This window comes from Berghia stephanieae, chromosome 1 (assembly GCF_034508935.2).
Source record: "Berghia stephanieae isolate SIO BIC M18660-M18661 chromosome 1, UCSD_Bste_1.3, whole genome shotgun sequence".
Lineage (NCBI taxonomy): Eukaryota > Metazoa > Mollusca > Gastropoda > Nudibranchia > Aeolidiidae > Berghia > Berghia stephanieae.
Genome location: NC_088360.1, coordinates 133,173,923 through 133,187,965, shown reverse-complemented (window position 1 = coordinate 133,187,965; position 14,043 = coordinate 133,173,923). Strand labels below are relative to the sequence as shown.

The 14,043-nt window shown below is 32.3% G+C and overlaps 1 protein-coding gene across 5 annotated transcripts in view; it reads right to left on the bottom strand.

Annotated features, from left to right (window-relative positions):
- The window catches only part of LOC144963240 (nephrocystin-1-like), a 70,101-nt gene that overhangs the window by 32,546 nt on the left and 23,512 nt on the right, over positions 1 to 14,043 (bottom strand). For 3 of the 5 annotated variants that reach the window (XM_078897084.1, XM_078897088.1, XM_078897085.1), the window contains exons 20-24: positions 13,947 to 14,019; positions 13,202 to 13,239; positions 10,330 to 10,344; positions 6,074 to 6,156; positions 2,501 to 2,577 (exon numbers count right to left, since the gene is read on the bottom strand). In XM_078897084.1, coding sequence (XP_078753210.1) covers positions 2,501 to 2,577; positions 6,074 to 6,156; positions 10,330 to 10,344; positions 13,202 to 13,239; positions 13,947 to 14,019 — 286 coding nt within the window. The remainder of the gene's footprint in view (positions 1 to 2,500; positions 2,578 to 6,073; positions 6,157 to 10,329; positions 10,345 to 13,201; positions 13,240 to 13,946; positions 14,020 to 14,043) is intronic. The other 2 variants (XM_078897086.1, XM_078897087.1) reach the window with 1 other exon arrangement.

Below are 14,043 nucleotides of genomic sequence, written 5' to 3'. Positions count from 1 at the left end.
TGGGGGGGGGGGGGTTGCTCTAGTTGTATTTTTAAATTATTTATTGTGAGGGGGGATTATTCTTTGTTATTGGTTTTTTTTAATTTTTTTTTGGGGGGGGGGGGGGGGGGGGGTTGGTGGAAAGGAAGGGAATTTTTTTTTAAAGTTTAATCTTTACAATAAAGTGTAAAATTAAGAATAAAGTAGGAAAGCAAAGTAGGACAAAAGAATGAACAGGTTGGAGTGTGTGTTGCAATCACAGAAGTGATGATGGTTACAAGAAAACCAGGGTGGGGTGGGTTGGTTCAATCTGTGTATTGTGTGCCCGTCGAAGAGCTAAAGAGTGAGTGAGAGTATGATGCACAATCATCGAATGGTGTGCTATATTGTGATTCTATAGGGATATACAACAACTGGTGTGAATCTGTTGGAAAATCACGTCTGGGGTGATACAGATTCATCGTGAAATATTAAGGAGGTGAAATGCGTCAAATGGGGGACAACTCAGTTATCAAATGAACATGATTTGGATAATAACGAAGATATGATGATGTAAATAGTGATAATATTAAAATTAAAATAATAATAATAATAATAATAATAATAATAATAATAATAATAATAATAATATAATAATAATAATAATAATAATAATAATAATAATAATAATAATAATAATAATAATAATAATAAAATAATAATAATAATAACAACAAACTAATAATAATAATAATAATAATAATAATAATAATAATAATAATAATAATAATAATAATAATAATAATAATATAATAATATCACAGAATATGACCAGTTGAAGGGAAGTGTATAAAAAAATCATTTATATTTTATGCTTCTGAGAATGTTGCGTTACGTATTATATACAAGACACGTGTAAATTGATTTCGTTTAATTCCAATTCATTATCTTTTTTGTTTTCTTTCTCACTGTCAATCAAAACATAGTTACAACAATTCAATTTTAAATGATGAACACATCTAGTAGAAAAGAAAAATATATAATATTACAAAGCGTATTTAATCAAATTATTCGATTGGTTGATTAAAAGTCTGCAACAAAGATAAATTGGTTTATTTCTTATTTATTATCATGCATTTGTTATCATTGAACAAACTTCACTGTGGTCGTTTCAAGTAGCAAAAAAAAATTAAAAAATGAATGAATGAGGAATGAAATAATGAGTCAACAAGAAATAATATTGTGACGATAAAACTCACCAGACTGTCCTGAGAACAAAATAAAATATAAATGATGAAAAGTCGTGGCCAGATAATTTATGTGAAAGATTTTTTTTTTATTTTTCCGTTTTCGCCCAGTGTATTTTGAATTCCTGACTACACAAGCTTGTCTTGTCTCTTGTCTTTCATATATTATTGATGATGTAAAATGTCATTCATTGCTACATTTGGCCAGCTATAATGGTGAATGGGGTCCTGATAGCTCGATTGGTAGAGCACTGGCTTCACATGCAAAGGGGTCGAGATCGATTCCATTTGTAAAATGGGATCTTTTTTTTTATATCTCCCCCTCTCTCCTTCCCTCCCCCCCCCCCCCCCCCCCCCCCCCCCCCCCCCTGCCCCCTGTCCAGCCAGCAGTGGTTGGGCAACTGAGTGTTATATCTGGCAGAAAGTACTTTGTGATAGGCTAGAGTCCTATCCAAAAGGTAGCAAGTAATTTCTATTGTCCTTTTCAGGCTATAGAAACTTGGATAAACTCCAGCTCCATGGGTCTAATGGCTTTGGAGGAATGACTAAGCGACATACGATTTTGAAATCCTGACTACACAAGCTAGTTTTCTATCTTGTTTTTTTGTAAAAATATCAACACTTGTGTCTTGTCGTTCATGCCATACTAACAACGAAGACAGATGCCATTGCAACGATTTAACAGTTACAGTGGTTGAAAAATTCCTTCTTTTATTTCTATTCTATTTCCAATAGTAATTTGAGTTCTTGAAGTTAACGAGTTAACTCTGTCTCTTGTTTTCCATACCTTTTGAATGAATAATGCTGAAAAAAGCAATCTTATTTTTAAAAAGTTAAAATTAACTCACTCAACCCTAACACCGACTATATTCATGGTTTACCCAGGCTACTTTTACCCCGTGCCGATAGAAGGGGAGATTAGAGAAAATGTAAAAAAGCGAAGCTAGAGTAAAGCAATGCATTCTGGGATGTGCAATCAGATCTTGCTTATCTTATCATATCCTACCAATCACACTAAAAAGCAAGCAAATTTGCCTTATAAACCAAGTAAGTAAATAGTGTTTTTTGTTTTTTTTTCATGACCCTTTAACTCTAATGATGAGACGAAACATTTTTTTAAAATTTTTGCCAATTGAAAATAGTTGAATCCTTCTACAAAGCAACTACAAATGTAAGAAAGAAAAAGTAGCTGTTCCACACCAATGAATACTAGGGGACTTTTCTACAACTAGACATGACAAAGGCAAAAAGCATATAGAATCAAAAAAGGAGTGGATGATATTCTTTCTTCTTACTTCTTCGACTGATGGCAGGATCGACTTCTACACCTTTCTCGTACGGTGTCCCTCCATTGACGTAGAGGTCATAAGATCTGAAAATAATAAATATTAACATTATAATTATATTATTTTTCAGTCATTCTTTATATACCTAAAAAAAAAAAAGGATTGAATGAAAATATTTTAAAATATTTAAAAGAAGAAATAAAAAAAAAAGAAAAAATACCAAGGCACATTCAAGACTCAAAATTTATTAGTGACAAAATTATTTTTTTAAATAGTGGCACTATTTCTTTTTTGATCCAATTGAGCTTTTATAGCGCAATATCCACTAAATGTGCTAAAAGCGCTTTACAAGGGTCCCTGGCCAACAGCAACACATAACATGTAGGACGAGACACGGTGCCTGTTAGGCGATATTACAATTTTTTGGGACAATGGCAACGCTGTTAACAGCCAGGTACTCATTTTACACCTGAGTATGGTGAGAGAATGTGAGAAAAGAGACCTCTCCATGGACTCAACTATGTGCCAAGCAGTGTCATCCCACAAGACCACATAGCCGCACTTTCAGAGCAATTAAGCCCCTGGAGTTTATCCCAGTTTCTATAGCATTAAACAGGTAATACCAATCGCTCGATGGCCTTTGGAAAGGCCATTAGTCTATCACAAAGTACGTATGTTTCACCAGTTCTAACAGAACCGGCCCTCATTTACTAACAAAAAGAGAGAGAGAGAGAGAAAAAAAAATTAAGAAGTGTAAAAAACAAGGATGTAAAATCTAGAGAGCTCTGTGAGGAAGTTAAATTGTCTTCCTACTCATCTCTCAAGACGTTATTTATATTGTATTTCCGTTTTATAGAAGGTCTTGTTTTCTTAAGTGGCTTTTGTTGGGAGTTTTATTTTGGGAAGGGGGAAGAGGGGGGGGGGGAAGGTTTTTTGTTTGTTTTTGTTTTGTTTTGTTTTTTGTTTTTTTTGTGTTTTTTTTTTGTTTTTGTCTTTTCTAAATGTTTTTGGGGTGGGGAGTTTGTTTGGTTTTGTTTTGTATTTATTTTTCTCTGGGTGTTTTATTGGGTGGGAAGGTTGTTTGCTTTTTTTTTTTAGTGGTGGGGATGTTGTTTGGTTTTGATTTGTATTATTTTTTTTTTTTTTTGGTTGGATGAAAAAAGGTTTGAGCCTTAAGTGTTCCTTATTATACATTTCATTCTTTTTACTCATCTTTCAAGTCTTGTCCTCCCCTATAACTATAATCATTGTATTGTTTTTGATGTGATAAATTTTCTTTCTTTATATTCATTTCAGTTCAGTATAGGAGTAAATCAGGTTATAAACACAAGTTTTAATTAGAATATTTTCACACGCTTAAAGAGTGATGATCTTAAATCTACATGAATGTTTATAGCCTAATAAACATGATTTAATCTTATTGTTACACCCCTTCTCATCAAAAACCACTTATAGATAGTATGCGCTTGGCTAAGAAGCTCACAACATTGCCATCCAGAAGTTTAACGGACCAACACACAAAACTCTGTGTAACCATAAACTTTTATAGTCTGGATAATAAAGATAAGTGAAAATTACTCATAAACGTGGATGGCAAAAAACAGTAACAGAGACCAGAATGACATCATCTTCGTTCTATCTATACAACGATCAAAATCGAAAATTAATTAGAACTAAGAAGGCAAAACAATTGAAAATGTCTATTTGACAATTTCCACTACTGTCTACATATAGTAGATAGTATGCGCTTGACTAAGAAGCTCACAACATTGCCATCCAGAAGTTTAACGGACCAACACACAAAATTCTGTGTAACCATAAACTTTTATAGTCTGGATAATAAAGATAAGTGAAAATTACTCATAAACGTGGATGGCAAAAAACAGTAACAGAGACCAGAATGACATCATCTTCGTTCTATCTATACAACGATCAAAATCGAAAAATAATTAGAACTAAGAAGGCAAAACAATTGAAAATGTCTATTTGACAATTTCCACTACTGTCTACATATAGTAGATAGTATGCACTTGGCTAAGAAGCTCACAACATTGCCATCCAGAAGTTTAACGGACCAACACACAAAACTCTGTGTAACCATAAACTTTTATAGTCTGGATAATAAAGATAAGTGAAAATTACTCATAAACGTGGATGGCAAAAAACAGTAACAGAGACCAGAATGACATCATCTTCGTTCTATCTATACAACGATCAAAATCGAAAAATAATTAGAACTAAGAAGGCAAAACAATTGAAAATGTCTATTTGACAATTTCCACTACTGTCTACACATAATATTTTGACTTGATTTCATGAGTGTGGGGCTTTATTAGTCCTCTCTTTCTCTCTATCTATCTAGTTTTGTGATTAATTACGTCATCAATATCAGTGCTGATCGTAAACCAGCAATTGACGACTCATGATGGTGCATGTTATGGATTTTTAATGCATGCTTGTGTCACAGAAGAAAAATAATAGATAAAAAAGAATCGGGGTGTAATAATACTCTTTATTCCACCCCTCTCGTTGGAAAACCCGATCATTTCTTCATTAATAAGTAATCGTTGAATAAAAATGTTATTCAGCGATTTCAGAATTTTTTGCACATTTCATTGGTGTGAAATTAGGTGTAAAAGACAGCTGATTGGTAAAAAATAATCTTTTGGTGCGCATGAATACAAATCCAACGTTTTTAGTTTTGGGTCAAATTGTCATTCAAGCAGAAGGAGAAAGATACACATTATGGTGAATAGAAGTACTAATACCATAACATTTGGTTACAAAATATCTAATACATTTTGCTTGGAGGGGTGGAATAAACAAATTCTTTAATTTCTTTGTATTAATTAAACTCGTGATGTTTTTTTCGTGCAATAACACATACTCGTAAGCTCATTGTATTATTCGGCATGATAAAAATAACTCTTTTAACAAATACATAGAAATGAAAGAATTGTATATTAGTTCACAGTCCATAACATATGTATCATAGATTTAATAAAGTAGTCCTTCAGCATATGGAGCTGGAGTTTATCCCGGTTTCTATAGCATGAAACAGACAATAGCAATTGCTTGCTATGCTTTCGATAGGACGCTAGTTTATCGCAAAGTATTTTCTGCCAGATCTAACAGATCCAGCTACCCAATAACTGTTGCGTGGACAGGGGGGTCAGAAAAAAAACTCGACTGCACCCGGAATCAATTTCAGTCCCTTTGCGTGTGAAGCAAGAGCTCCACCAAACCCCATAGATTTAATAAGCTATCTTTAAATTGTTTAATTTCTTTTCTAAAACGCCCGAGGTGAATTTATACATACGCCTTCAATTCAACATTTTGGAAGTTTAAGTTAACAGAGGTGAAATTATACATACCCTTCCAATTCAATGTTTTGGAAGTTTAAGTTAACAGGAGGTAAAATTATACATACCCTTCCAATTCAATGTTTAGGGAGTTTAAGTTTACATGAGGTGAAATTATACATACCCTTTCAATTCAATGTTTTGGAAGTTTAAGTTTACACGATATCGAATAAGTATGTTTGCTTATGTACATATAGTCTGACTGAAAAATACTGCTTACTTGTTGGGAGTGGCAACCCCGTTGACATCAAATATGGGCAAATGGACCCAGCCACAGCTGAACTCTCCTTTCTCACTGGTGCTCTTTGGTAGACAAATAGGAGTAAAAAATAAATATATATTCATTACGATGTGGATTTCTCTCTTGTGCTCTTTGGTAGACAAATAGGAGTAAAAAATAAATATATATTCATTACGATGTGGATTTCTCTTGTTGAATATTGGATTACCCTAGTAAAAACAAACTCTGTACCAAAATGCATCTATTTGGTATATGAACATAAATTCTAAATACAAGCAAAAAAAAAAAAAGTATATATTTTACAAGATGTTGTATTTATGTCTGAAATCCAAGTGTAAAGAGGAGAATATTTTTTTAATGTCATTTTCATTTCTGAATCATAAATGTTTTTCAAAAATCAATTTTCAAACATTATTTTCTAGACTTAAATCATTAAAAAAATCAAAACACATCTCTAGACCAACATAATGGAATCCAAACTGTGCGGCTATGTGGTCTAGTGGTATGACACTCGCTTTTGGATCGGAAGGTCCTGGGTTCGAGCCTCGCTCGGCGCATAGTTGAGTCCTTGGAAAAGACTCTTTACTCACATTCTCTCACCATACTCAGGTGTAAAATGAGTACCTGGCCGTTAACAGCGTTGTCTTTGTCCGAAAAATTGTAATATCGCCTAACAGGTATCATGTCTCGTCCTACATGTTAAATGTTGCTGTTGACCAGGGTCCCCTTGTAAAGCGCATTGAGCACGTTAAGTGGATATTGCGCTATATAAATGCTCAATTTATTTATTATTATCCTCAAATTCCATCAAATAGAAACCAAATTTTAACCTAATACACTAATGGTATAGATTTTTGTATGGTGGTTGTGAAACAAAAATAAATTGAAAAAGATGATATCCCAAATGAGAGAAATAACATTCAATGTGTCAATCATTCTAAAAAAAAAAAAAGGTGTGTATGAAACAGTGTCAGGCATGGCAGGAAGAAAAATGCAAGAAAAAAAATCTTTAAAAAAGAAGAAAAAGAAGAAGAAGAAGAAGAAGAAGAAGAAGAAGAAGAAGAAGAAGAAGAAGAAGAAGAAGAAGAAGAAGAAGAAGAAGAAGAAGAAGAAGAAGGAGAATGAGGAGGAGGAGAAGGAGGAGAAAAATAAAAAGAAGAATGAGAAGAAAATATATATTTTAAAATATGTTACATATAATCCAATGCAGAATAGGAGAGAAATATCCAGTACATAACCTTCAGAAATGCATGTGATTAAGGAGGAAATGATTGTCGAAAGAATTATGAAACTAGAATGTCGTTCTCTTTCCCACTGATTTTATTTTTCTAAAGGTGTATTGACTTCAAAAAGGGTTAGCCATATAAAGGTTAAATTAACATAATTGGACTAGAAATTATGAGACATGCCATGAGACAGAAATTCCCTTCTCCCTAGCTTCAGGATTAGAAGACCGATCTCTCAAAATAGAGATTGATATAACATACCGCTGTGTGGCCAGTCGTCTCTAAATGGTATCATGTCAGAGTGACCACGATGGTAAAAATAGATTTTTAAGTTTAATTCATAATAATTGAATCAAAATTAATGACGTCATTAAAAAGAATGAGTTTTTACTCTTCAAATTCGAAAGATAAAAAAAATTACAAACTTCCTATTTCCTGTCATTTTGACTTTATCGGCAATTTTGTTCATCTGGGTCAGTCCAACATAATACTGTGTAGGGGTGGCAAGTCACATATTTCCAACAAGATCTTTATCATTAGAAATGAGTAAGTATTGAAAATGATAGGTTTTGAGAGAAAACAGAGGAAAGGTGTTGTTGAAAGACCAGTACGTTAAGAGGAAAAATTCAGTTTGATATAGAAAACGCATTTTACGACAAATTTGTCCCACATTTTTATCAATTTCAGAGAATAAATAAAATTTTTGTATTTTTGTGAGAGTATTCACACGAGAAATCAGATTGTTGTTTTGTTTTTTTGTTTTTTTTTTTTAATGATACAAAATCTAAGGCAATAAATCTCTTATCCTATTTTTCATCGCCCTCTCTACTACAGACTACGTACATCCCTTGTTGATTAAAACGGTGTTATGACGACCTCTTTTAACTGGCAGATTATATTGATGTCCAAAAATGTTAAATATCTATTTTAAGAAACACGACATGACGAAGGATCTCTAATATTGAGTCATGAATATTGAACTATTTGTAACGTTACACACACACACACACAAATAATATACATATGAAAATAAAATGTAAATGACATTCAAATAGATTCATAGAAATGTATTTTTAAAACAAGAAATGAACTAGGGTTTAGGAATTGGAAGATTAAAATAGAGATTGACAAGTAAAAATGATATATATATTTTTTTTTTTTTTTTTTTTTTTTGGGGGGGGGGGGAGTTGCAAACATCTTATAGCCAAAAACGAACGAATTAAATAAATAAACTATATAAAACAAATTGACACCACCAACAACCCACTGAAATAGCACCGAGCAAAGGGAGAGAAGTTTTGTGTGCTTTAGTATGCTTTATATAAATGAACCAGTTATCTCTCTTTGGATGTATTTCAATCCAAAATCATAAAAACAAAAAATATACAAATATAGTCTTCAAAATAACTGAGCATATAGATTACACAAAAATAATTATTATAATTATATCATTGATTGAATAACTAAACAAAAGAATGGGTAATTAAAAATAAACAAATCTCGCACAGCACACCTTCTCACACATTGAAAACAGAGAGCACACCGGCTACTTATAAATATAAAAACGATTTTAAATATCAAAATACATAAATGAAATACGAACAAAATAATGAAAAATAAATACATATTACATAAATAAATAAATGGATTGGTTAAATAATAAAATAAATAAATAAATAAAAGAAATATATAAATAAATATATATAAATAGAATTCTAAAAATATAAAAATATGTAAAAAAATAAATAGATAAATAAATAAATAAATAAATAAATAAATAAATATATATATATTTCTAACACTGCAAACCTCAAACTTCTTCAAACAATTTTATAGTAGAGTTCTAATGGATACATGGAATTTTCATACGCCATGAAAAAAATATATAACATTCAAATGAACAAGGCAAACATTCTGCATAAAGAAGACACTTCCAACCCACTCAACACTTTCATATGTCATTAAATTTTGTTTTGCTTGTTTTTTGGGGGGTTTTTTGGTGCTTTTATACAGCACAATTTCAACTAAACGTGCTTACAGCACTTCATAAGGGGCCCCTAGCCAACAGCAACACTTAACATGTAGGATGACATGATACCTGTTAGGCGATATTAGAATTTCTCCAACAGAGATATAAGGGACAGGATAACAATATTATATGCATTAACCCTCTCCTTACCACCCATAGGAAAATTGTCACGTTCGTTACGATGTAATCGACAATTTTCTCATTCTGATTTCTCTAGTACATCACAAAATGTAAAGAAATGCTTTGATTACAGATATAAATACTAAACACTGTGTTGTAGAGCTCACTTGTTACTTTTTTGTTTGAGTAAGAAAAGTCTATTTTGTGCTGGGTGGGTGTGAAATTTGGGGGGGAAATTCTAAAAATAGCTGGTAAGGAGAGAGTTAAGCTTCATCGGACTGTTTGTTCAAATCAGGGAATTAGCTCAACAGTTATGCATACAAAAGAGTGGCTGAAGTTTATATACAATCATTAACAAAAAAAATAAACTTTAAATCAATTTTTCTCGATTTGAAGAAACGTGGAGATAGAACTAATTAATCATCAGCCAAATACACAAATGTGAGTGCGTGCAGAATTTTACCTAAACTGTAAAAAGCTTTATGTAAATAATCTATGTAAAGTGATTTGAGGTCTTGACATAAAGAGCTATAGACATAAGAAATGCTCTAATTATTATATCTGTTCCCATGTTCTGAGGAAAACGTTTCATGGATAAACTTTCCCCTGGAAAAATTCTTACCCAGTTCCAATCCAACTCTACTGTATAGATTAATTATCTTAGAACACTTAATATTGAAAGACAAGAACACAAAGGCAGCATAGAACACACACATGATTCTTGTCAAGCAGTGAAAACACTGCAATGCCTCACACACACACACACACACACACACACACAAATCAACCAATTTGCAAAAACAAAGAGAAGCATGCCATGGACAGTATTAGGGAAATGTCAGTGTTAGTGCTAGGCATACCTTTAGGCCTTCAATCTAGAAGATTGGGGGGAAATTCAAATGTGACGTCATGAAACATTTCAAAACATGCACAGGAAAATCACAACGAAAAAATTTGTGCAATAAAACATTGATTTTTAAAAAGTAGAAATACAAGTATAATTTGAAATGTAAAAGCTCCAATTTTTGAAAAAAGGATCAAAATTCAGACATTTTAGATCAGAAATTAAGCAAAAAGATATTTCTTCTTGCGTTGAATATTATTACAAATGTTACTGCTTGAATCTCAAAGAAATAAATAACAACGGTCATATGGAATGGAATCTTTTCTCTGATTAACTAATGCAGATAATGTGGACGTTTTGGATTTCCCCTTTGTCAACAAAACACGAAGACTTGAATATTATAGATGAATGAGAGATCTCTAGTATTTCATTCATCGTGTTTCGTTGATAAAGGGGTAACCTGAAACGTCCATATAATCTGTCTTTGTTAAATATATTGAAGCTTCCAATCAATTTGACTGTTGTTATTTCTTTCTTTGTGCTGAAGAGATGACATGTGCAATTTTGTCTTTTTCCTGTTCCTTCTAGAAATAGTAAACCTTTAAATTTTACATCATACTTGTATTTTAACAATCTTAGGCTTCGAGCGATTTCCTTTTGATTTTAAACACATCTAAAAAGTGGTGAATGATTAATCAGTCTTATAAGCGTATACATCCGTTAGTAGAAGAAGCATCTTTCCAGTAGTTTATGAGTCAATAATTTAACTACAACGACATTGTGATTTGATCTCGTGTTTACAAGAAATGTGATGCTTTTTATTATGGTTCTTGTGTATCGTAGGCAAAATCAATGTGTGTGTGTGTGTGTGTGTGTGAGTGTGTGTGTGTGCATGTGTATGTGTGTGAGGTGTATGTTTGTGTCTTAACAGTCTATCTACGTAAGTATAAGTGTACATGTGGCATATATATATGAAAGGCTAAATGAAATTAGGAAAGTCAGAATATCTCTGCTTCTTTTGTACGCAATGTTTTCTATCAGTAATCTTATCGAGTGATTAGAAACTCCAAAGTCATGTTATACAAGAAATGAAAGCATGAATAATAAATTGATTTAAATAAGCCAACAGTAAAAGTTTGAGATTAAAATCTACTGCCCATTGCCTGTTATAATACAGCAGTCCCCATCCAAAAATGGAGTAATGCTGCAAATACTATACTATAGGTCGCAAGGTATTTGCAGGCATCTGCTCAAATAAATATCTTTAAAAATAAAGCTAATGAAATTGACCAAAATATTGACAGTGGGTGACTCAAAAACAATGTGGACAATTTCTGATTTCTCAACAAAACAAAAAAAAAGTAGCCCTTCAGAACCATTCGGTCCATGGAGCCGAAGTTTATCCTGGTTTCCATAGCATGAAACGGACAATAGCAATTGCTTGATATCCTTTGGATAGGACACTAGTCTCTCGCAAAGTACTTTCAACCAAATCTAACAGACTCAGCTACTCATTCACTGCTGGGTGGAGAGAAATGAATCTCGACTGCACCAGGGATCGATCTCAGTCCCTTTGCGTGTGAAGCGTATGCTCTACCAACTGAGCTATCGGGACCCCCGGATTGCTCAATGGGTTTACTTTTAAAATTCTCCTGATATCAAAGAAAGCTCCAAGTAAATCAAAAAGATAAAAAATGTTAAAAGCTTAAAAAAGGCAATTTTGATAAAGGGGGAAAAGTGAAAAAAAAGAATAGATGACTCAAAACTATTTTTATTTTTTTTGGTGTTGTTTTCATAAATTGTTTCTGAACCATTTTTACACTTTCTATGTCTTTTTTTTTTTGTCTATTTGTTTTTGTTTTTGTTTTGTTTTTTGGATTTTTATTTATTTTATTTTTTTTTTGTTCAAAAAAAAAAAGACAGGAAAATTAGAAAAATGTTAACATTCAGTCTAAGAATTTTAAAAATAATGCATGCAAATATCTTGTCTAGGAACAAAAGAAAGAAAAGATCAACCGTAACCTTTACGGATTATAATGCAAAATGTCGCTGCTTACGGCTTGCAGAAATAAATAACAGTATTCAAATGGAATGAAAGCTTAAATTTAATTAACGAAGACAGATGATGTGGATGTTTCAGGTTTCCCTTTAATCAACAACCAGATGAACATACAGACAAATGAATCTTGATAAAGGAACTCAATTGTCCAACCATTGCTTCGTACACATCATCCTGACTACAATGTTATTATTCTTGAATAGAGAAAGAGCAAAAGTGTACGACTTTACACCTACAAAAGACTGAAAGAATGAAAACCCTGGCATGAAAGTGTTTGTGGTCTTTAACACTTCACAGGTAATAATTTGATAAGATACAAACCTGACATGATGCATGTAACCCAACCCACCCACCCACCCAACCACGTCTAAATCCCATATTATGTCGTGTTGATGCCAATAAAGTGTTGTTTATTTTAATTGAAATGAGCAAAAATTTGAAATTTTAGATTTTTGTCACTCTAAAAAAACATATTCACTCTCCTCAATAAAGCTTAAAAACTGAACCCAGATTTCTGGGGTTTTTTTACTGCTACAATTTCATCTTTGAGTACGAAAATCACCCCAACATAATGTTGTTTTGAAACTGTCTGTTACAAATTACAAATGGAGCGAATTCAAGTTTAGTTGTTAGAATGCAAAAGGAATAGAATCAAAAATAATTTGATATTCAAACTTCTAAAAAAAAATTTTTTTTAAATAATAAGCAAGATTCATTATTCACCAGCTGATAATGATAAAATGTTAAACAGTATGATAGAATGGATTCTAACAGCCCAATGTGAATGAAAATCTAACCTTTAACCTCTGAGGTAAATAGAATGACTTACCACTCGGGAGTATGAGATGCACAGTTCAAATAGAATTCCTGTTTAATGAAATGAAAAAAAAAGAAAAAAAAGACAATGTGAAACTTCAAAAGAACAAGCATTTAACCCTCTCCTTACCAACTACACGAAAATCGTCACATTTTATTACGACACAATAGACATTTTTCTTGGGCAGATAATTTATTTTGTATATCACAAATTTGAAGAATAATCTTTGTTTAATTAATAAGAACTTAATGTTGCCTTGTAAAGCTTGTTTTGCAAACAAAATTATGGTCAGCATGCATTTAGGGTAGGCATGGCATTTTGGAAAATGGCCAGTAAGGAGAGAGTTAAATGTAAAATCACTTATCTACTAATTTTCTAAGATGCCCATCTTTTGGTGTGATGCAACAAGTGGTCCTTTATTTTCTTCTTCTGATATGATAGTATGTGAAATTTGTCGCTTACGACAATAATCAGAGAAATTAAGGATGAAATGCTCTTTACTCACATTCTCTCACCGTACTCAAGTGGAAAATAAGTACCTGGCCATAAACAGTGCTGCCTCTGTCCGAAAAAATTGTAATATCGCATAACAGGTGTCATGTCCCATCCTACATGTTAAGTGTTGCTAATGACCAGGGACTCGTCTAGTGGATACTGCGCTATATAAAAGCTCAATTTAAAAAAAAATTTCTTCACATATATTTTGGCATCAAAGCTTTCTACATTGAAATAAAAAATAATAATAATTTTTTTTTACCAATGTTGTTGGTTGTATTGTTGGTTCTGAAGAAAACCTCGGCATGGGAAAACGGGTCAATATTGTCAGCCACCTGAAATGAAATAAAATAAAACTC